This window comes from Sorex fumeus, unplaced genomic scaffold (assembly GCF_029834395.1).
Source record: "Sorex fumeus unplaced genomic scaffold, SorFum_2.1 ptg000024l, whole genome shotgun sequence".
In the NCBI taxonomy this organism is placed as follows: Eukaryota; Metazoa; Chordata; class Mammalia; order Eulipotyphla; family Soricidae; genus Sorex; species Sorex fumeus.
In genome coordinates this window covers 12,959,386-12,967,187 of record NW_026606081.1, presented here as the reverse complement: position 1 = coordinate 12,967,187, position 7,802 = coordinate 12,959,386, and the positions used below count along the sequence as shown (strand labels likewise).

Genomic DNA, 7,802 nt, shown 5'->3' with positions numbered 1-7,802 from the left:
CCCAATCCCAGGTAACACTATAGTGCCTGTGTCATCCAGGAAAGCTTGGAACATCACCAAAATGTAATGTTTGGGCCCTTGCACTAATCTGTTGGCTGTTTAGCTGAAAATCACTGGAAAGACTTACCCACATCCAAAATAAAATATTGATTTTATTGCTTTATCAAATTTGCATGTATCACTAAGACCTATTTTACTGAGTTTAACTAATTTCTAAGAATTATGAAAGCTAATCTATTTGAAATGTAGACTTGAATCTTTAATTTTAAATTATTAAGAAATTTAGTTTGACAATCCCATTCACAGTAGTGTCTAAGAAAATCAAGTACCTTGGAATCAGTTTAAATTAGGAGATAAAATACCTGCATTGTTGGATAACATAGGGTTGTCCTTGCTCCTCCCACAGGGAGCTTTGATTCATTGAGTTACTCCCAAAACAGTGCTCCTGAGGCATATCCACTTCCATCACTCACTAGTAATCCTATATTGCTTTTCTCTTTCCTTGATGTCACTTGCATGGTTTAGCAATGACCTTTTTGTATAGAGACAGGAAAACATGCTATGCTTTTGTAACATGGGGGTTAATTGACTCTGAACAATATTTACTCCTGGCCATCCATCATATTTACGTTACTTAAGTCTCAGTTGCCCTTCCTTCCTAACAACCTCAAAAGGAGGTTCCCAGTAAGGGACAAGGATTGATCCAGGAAAAGCTGTTAGCCACCCTGTCATCAAAAAGGGGAAAAGATAAGTGCCTTAAGACGTATAATAAGAGCATGGTCATAGAACAAACTCTGTTATGACTCAAAAAGAATTAATTGAATAAGTACTCTACTGGGGTTAGGAAGACTATCCTGGCCTGAGGACTACAGTCTGGGGTATATAGTGAGATCTCCCCAGGGAGAGTTTCTCTTTAAGTTTAATATATCTCTTATTGTGTTTATACAAAATGACTAGAAATATTAGAAGTAAATTCACTATGATTGTTTAAAAAGTCCATTGTTTAAATGGATTACTAGCTGAGGAAAGGAGAAAACGATATACCCTAGATGGGATTCCACCCTTGAATGGATATCGAAGTAATCTACCGTGCTGAACCCTCAGATGAGGTTTTGTACTTGAGTTAATCTCTTAGAGGAACTTCACCTAAAGGAGGGGCTCTACATGTTTGTTGTTATGATAATATTCAAACCCTCCTGTGTTTACCCCCACCCTTCATGATATATATATATATATATATATATATATATATATACATATATATATCACGATCACGACCATCCTGTTGTTCATCAATTACCTCAAGCAGGCCCCAGTCACATCTCCTTTGTCCTAGCCCTGAGATTTTTTTTTTAAAGTGCCATATTCAAGGCTCCTTCAGGGTGAGGAGAATGAGACCCATCATTGTTACTGGTATTTGGCATATTGGGTATACCACGGGGACTTTGCCAAACTCTGCCATGTGGGCATGTTACATTCAGTAGCCTGCAAGTTTGTCTAAAGTAGAAATGTGGTGATAAAATGTCGCGCGGCCGCATTTGCCCGGGAGCTGAGTTTGATAATCTCTGGATCCTGGCCGTTGTTGGGGTTATACGGCAGTTGGTGGGTGTAACTGTCTAGCTACAGGCTGGTCCAGTCCCAAACCGTGCAGGCTTGGAGATCTCAGCCTCGGGTCCCACACACCTGGGTTCCTCTGCCAGTTCTTTTATGCGTGAGGCTCATCCAAGTGTGTGGAGAGTGGTCCCAGCATGGCCTTGGCTGGGGCCCGGAGGTCTTCTTGGGCCCTGGTGGAAACAGTCAGGCATAGGGTAGAAGACTCTGCCTTGTTCTCTCCCAGGAGCTGAGTGTGATAATCTCTGGATCCTGGCCGTTGTTGGAGTTACACGGCAGTTGGTGGGTGTAACTGTCTAGTTACTGGCAGGTCCAGTCCCAAACTGTGCAGGCTTGGAGATCTCAGCCTCGGGGGGTCCCACACACCTGGGTTCCTCTGCCAGTTCTTTTATGCATGAGGCTCATCCAAGTGTGTAGAGAGTGGTCCCAGCATGGCCTTGGTTGGGGCCCGGAGGTCTTCAGCTGTTGGGCCCTGGTGGAGACAGTCAGGGAGATATATATATATATATATATATATATATATATATATATATATATGGTAAAGGTAAAGGTAAAGGCCCTCCCGTTGATCGTAGATTTGCTCAAGCGGGCCCAGTAACGTCTCCATTGGAGACTTTGTTGTTACTGTGTTTGGCATATCGAATACTCTCGGTAGCTTGCCAGGCTCTCCGAGAGGGGCGGAGGAATCGAACTCGGGTTGGCCATGTTGGCCGCTTGTAAGGCGGACGCCCTACCTGCTGTGCTATTGCTCCAGCCCTATATATATATATGTATATATATACATATATATATATAGGAATATATATATATATATATTCCAAGACATATCCACAGCCAGGAAAAACAGGGTCTAGGAGGACTGCTCAATGGTTGAAATCAACCACAATTGTGTTTGGGTAGGTAAGATAGAGAAGAGACCAGGATGACAATAATAGCTGAATATGATGATGCTCGACAAGAACTGAGTGTTAAAAGTAGGTAAAGGATCCCTGCCACAGAGGCAGGGTGGGATGGGGGGGGGTGGAATGGGAGGTGAGAGGGATACTGGGATCCGTGGTGGTGGGAAAAGGGCACCGGTGGAGGGATGGGTATTTGATCATTGTATAATTGAAACCCAAGCACAAAAATGTGTAAGTCTGCAACTGTACCTCATGATGTCTCACTATTAAAATTTTTTTAATTAAAAATTTAAAAAAGTAGGTAAAGGGATATATCAGATAAACTTTCAGTATTCGTATTAGAGAGATAAAGGGGAGGAGAATGGGGAGAGAAAAAGGGGGAGAGAGAGAAAGAGAGGGGAGATAGAGAAGGAAGAAAGAAAGGAGAGAAATGCCTGCCGGAGAAGCAGGCTGGGGCAGGAGGGAAGTGATTGGAGGGAAAGTAAGAACACTGGTGCTGGGAAACATACACTGGTGGAGGGATGGGTGTTGGGAACACTGTATGACTGAAACCTAATCATCAAAAGCTTTGTAAAGGTCTATCTCACAGTGATCCAATCATAAATTCTTTGACAAAAGACATTTAGTTTGATACTTTTTAAATATATTTTTATGGTCATTTATAATATATAATATGCTGGAGCGATAGTACAGCAGGTAGGGCGTGTTTGCCTTGCATGCAGCTGACATGGCTGACCCGAATTCGATTCTTCCACCCCTCTCGGAGAGCCCAGCAAGCTATGGAGAGTATCATGCCCGAACAGCAAAGCCTGGCAAGCTACCTGTGATGTATTCAATATGCCAAACACAGTAACAAGTCTCACAAATGTTACTGGGCCTGCTGGAGCAAATCGATGAACAAAGGGAGGACAGTAACAGTGACAGTGACTGTTTTAATACATTTTTCTGGTTATTTATAATATATAATAAGCTGGAGCCATAGCACAGCGGGTAGGGCATTTGCCTTGCACATGGCTGATCTGAGTCTGATTCCTCTGTCACTCTTGGAGAGCCCGGCAAGATAACCAAGGTATCCTGCCCACATGGCAGTGCCTGGCAAGCTCCCCATGGCATATTCTATTTGCCAAAAACAGTAACAAGTGTCACAAAGGAGATGTCACTAGTGCCCACTCAAGCAAATTGATGAACAGTGGGAGGACAGTGCTACAGTGCTATATAATAAGCTGAAAATTTTGGTTATATCTGCCATATAATTATATGTGTTAATATCTACATATATATGATATGTTTCTATAAAATCATTTTCCAAATATATATAAAACCAAGAACAATTTCAAAGCTTCTGCATAGTATTTGATAATTATATTCCTCCTTATTAATGGAAGTCATGTTATGCTGTCAGAATAATGCATATTTCAAATGCCATAAAATACTATAATAATGGAATTATACAATATGTAGTTTTTAGTCTTCTATGATTCATTTATGATGCATACATAAAGGCTCATTTCCTCTGTTAAGAAGTGTTCCATCATTGATATTTCACAATTCCTTATCCATTTACCCATGAACAGAATTTTGTTGATAGTATGACTATTACAAATAAAAATTCTACTTATAATATTTGTTAAAATGGAGCTAAAATTTTTAACGTGTGCCTGTTAAATGCAGTGATGAAGAGTTTTTAGTGACATTAACTAAGCTCCCAGAAGAGAATAATGCAGAGTCTCCTGCCCCCACACCTAACTGTCCTCACCAGGGCCCCTTGAGTTTGAGTTTTCCTCCCCACCTCAAGCAGAGCCCAGGCATCTGAAGACCTCCAGAACCAGCCATAGCCAGGCTTAAGACCATTCTCCACACGCTGGGACGAGCCTCACGCATGAGGGAACCGGCAGAGGAACCCAGGGGCTGAGATCTCTAAAGCTGCTAGGTTCGGGACTAGCCCTCTTCCACCCAGATTCCCCATCTTCCAGTAGTTAGGCATTACACCCACCAACTGGCCCCAGCCGCCATGTAATTCCATCAATGGCCAAGATCCAGAGACTATAAAACCAACCTCCCAGAAGTGTGGCCGCATTCGGGCTGTGCGACCTCTTATTGTCTAGATCTCAGTTTTGAAGAACCCGGCAGGCTACCGAGAGTATCCTGCTCGCACAGCAGAGTCTGGCAACCTCCTGGTGGTGTATATGCCAAAACCCAATAACAATGATGGGCCTCATTCCTCTGGTCCTGAAAGAGCCCCCAAAGTGGCACTTGCTAAAATCGAAGGGCAAGGACAAACGGAAATGTTACTGGTGCCTGCTTGAGGAAATCGAAGAACAACGGGATGACAGTGATACCATGAATGTTGATTATTAATATCTGCTGATAACAACTAAAACCCGTTTAAAGAAAGTAAGGATAAGGTATTTGATTAGTCTCTTTAATCAAAATACACAGGACCAAATATTTGGTAGCAAAATATATATACTGACTGAATATATTCAGGCTGACTATCTGAAAATTTTATGATATATGCCAAATACAAGCTGGAACATAAAAATATCCTAAGTTTAATAGCTCAATTTCTAATTTAAAAGTGTTAATCATGGGCATGATCATCAATTTGCTCGAGCGGGCCCAGTAACGTCTCCATTGGAGACTTTGTTGTAACTGTGTCTGGCATATCGAATACTCTCGGTAGCTTGCCAGGCTCTCCGAGAGGGGCGGAGGAATCGAACTCGGGTCGGCCATGTTATGCTATCACTGGAGCGATAGCACAGCAGTAGGGTGTTTGCCTTGCACGCAGCCAACATGGCCGACCCGAGTTCGATTCCTCCGCCCCTCTCGGAGAGCCTGGCAAGCTACCGAGAGTATCTCGCCCGCACTGCAGAGCCTGGCAAGCTCCCCGTGACGTATTTGATATGCCAGACACAGTAACAACAAAGTCTCCAATGGAGATGTTACTGGGCCCGCTCGAGCAAATCAAGGAACAACGGGAGGGCCTTTTTTTAATCTTGGGCTTAAGAAAGAGTACAGTGGTAGGGTGTTTCACTTGCACAGGGCCAACCCAGATTTAATCTCTGGAACCCCATATGGTCCCATGAGTTTTTCAAAAAGTGAACCATGAGCATAATGCAAGGAGAAAGCCTGAAGCACAACTGGGTGTAGCTTAAAAATAAAAAAAATTAGTTTTGATCTTGTGGAGGAGATTTTTCATATATAAGATGTAAAAGAGATAAGATATTTTCCTTGCAGGATGTGCAATAGCATTTATTCTGGTTGGAGCTAATTTCTGGTACCACATGGTACCATGATAAGCACCAGAGTCATTCCTGAACACAGGTGCAGAAATGGCTCTTGTACCCCCCGGTTTGGTGTGAAACCAAAACTGTAATTAAATACAATTGTTGATCTGTTCCACAATTCGAGTACTTTGTTCTATGTCTCCAATACATTAGTCATTAATATGATATTTTAAGTTTTAACTACTTACATATGTATATATATATACATACATATACACAGATATAAATAAATTTGGAACTTTTGTGTGCATCTGTGGTTTAGGCCTATAAATCTTTTTTTAAAAATTTTTATTAGTGAGACATCATGAGGTACAGTTGTAGACTTTCAAATTTTTGTGCTTGGGTTTCAATTATACAATGATCAAATACCCAACCCTCCACCAGTGCCCATTTCCCACCACCATGGATCCCAGTATCCCTCCCACCCCCGCATCCCCCCCTGCCCCCCTGCCTCTGTGGCAGGGCATTCCCTTTTGTTCTCTCTCTCTTATTGGATGTGTGGTTTGCAAAAGAGGCAATGGGTGACAATCATGCTTGGTCTATAGTCTACTTTCAGCATGCTTCTCCCATCCTGGGAGGATCCTCCCAACACTTTTATTTGGTGTTCCCTTCTCTATCTGAGCTCCCTTTTCCCCCCTGGTATGTGTGGTTGCCTCCAAGACATGGAGTAAAATTCCTGGTACTAATCTTGGCCATTCTTGGGTGTTAGTCTCCTATTTTGTTACTTTCTGTTCCCCAGATGAATGCAATCTTCCTTTGTCTATCCCTTTCTTTCTGAGTCATTTCACTTAACATGATACTTTCCATGTAGTACCACTTGTATGTAAATTTCATGACTATATCTTAAAAAATACAAATGTGTTTTCTTTCGCTGCTGTGGCTGCAGCCACAGGTATGCTCAGGTTTCAGAAAAGGCTTGCCTCCAGTGTGCTGTGGTGCGGCAAGAAGAAGGTCTGGTTGGACCCCAACGAGACCAACGCCAACTCACGTCAGCAGATCCAGAAGCTGATCAAAGATGGGCTGATAATCCGGAAGCCTGTGACTGTCCATTCCCGGGCTTGGTCCCAGAAACACACACTGGCACTCAGCAAAGGACGGCATATGGGCATAGGTAAGCGCAAAGGTAATGCCAATTCCCGAATGCCAGAGAAGGTGACCTGGATGAGGAAGATGAGGATTCTGTGCCGGCTACTCAGAAGATACCAAGAATCAAAGAAGATTGACCACCATATGTATCACAACTTGTACCTCAAAGTGAAGGAGAATGTGTTCAAAAACAAGAGAATTCTCATGGAACATATCCACAATCTGAAGGCAGACAAAGCCCGCAAGAAGATTCTGGCTGACCAGGCTGAGGCCTGCAGGTCTAAAACTAAGGAAGCACGCAAGCACCATGAGGAACAGCTCCAGGCAAAGAAGGAAGAAATCATCAAGACTCTGTCCAAGGAGGAAGAGACCAAGAAATAAATAGTACAAGGAACAAGACACCTTTACCTGTCTGTACAGAGGGCCTCCATTGCTATTGATCATTGAATTAAACAAGACTTTGTCTGCAAAAAAAAAAAATACAAATGTCACATCAATATTTCTCATATACAAATTATTCAACAATAAAAAATATTAACTGACATTCTTGATACTCCAAAAACAGATTTTTTAATTTAAAATGAGAAAAGTCTCTTTAATGTTCATGCTTTTTATACTTCATAAAATTTCAAGTGCTAATAAATACCCCTTGCTTATTTCAATATTATAATATTTTCTTCAAGGTACTTATATTGTTTATATTTATACAAATTGCCTTTGCTAGGCTATGAGCACTGTCACAATGACTTTGTATACATCAGATGCTCATAAGTATCCAAGTTTGAAGAACAAATTACTGAACTGATATGATGACTGTCTCTATCACTAATTTCTAACTTGAGGGTACATGACCTTGGAATAAAAAACCTGGACATGTATGGGGAAAAGATATCTAACTTTCTCCTCCAAAATATGAAAT

General features: G+C 41.8%; 1 protein-coding gene across 1 annotated transcript; it reads left to right on the top strand.

Moving 5' to 3' along the window:
• The first annotated feature begins 6,691 nt into the window (after window positions 1-6,691).
• On the top strand, window positions 6,692-7,357 carry LOC130023615 (60S ribosomal protein L19-like). Its single transcript, XM_056114180.1, has one exon. The coding sequence runs from the start codon at window positions 6,692-6,694 to the stop codon at window positions 7,262-7,264; it is 573 nt and encodes a 190-aa protein (XP_055970155.1). The 3' UTR covers window positions 7,265-7,357.
• The last annotated feature ends 445 nt before the right edge of the window (window positions 7,358-7,802 follow it).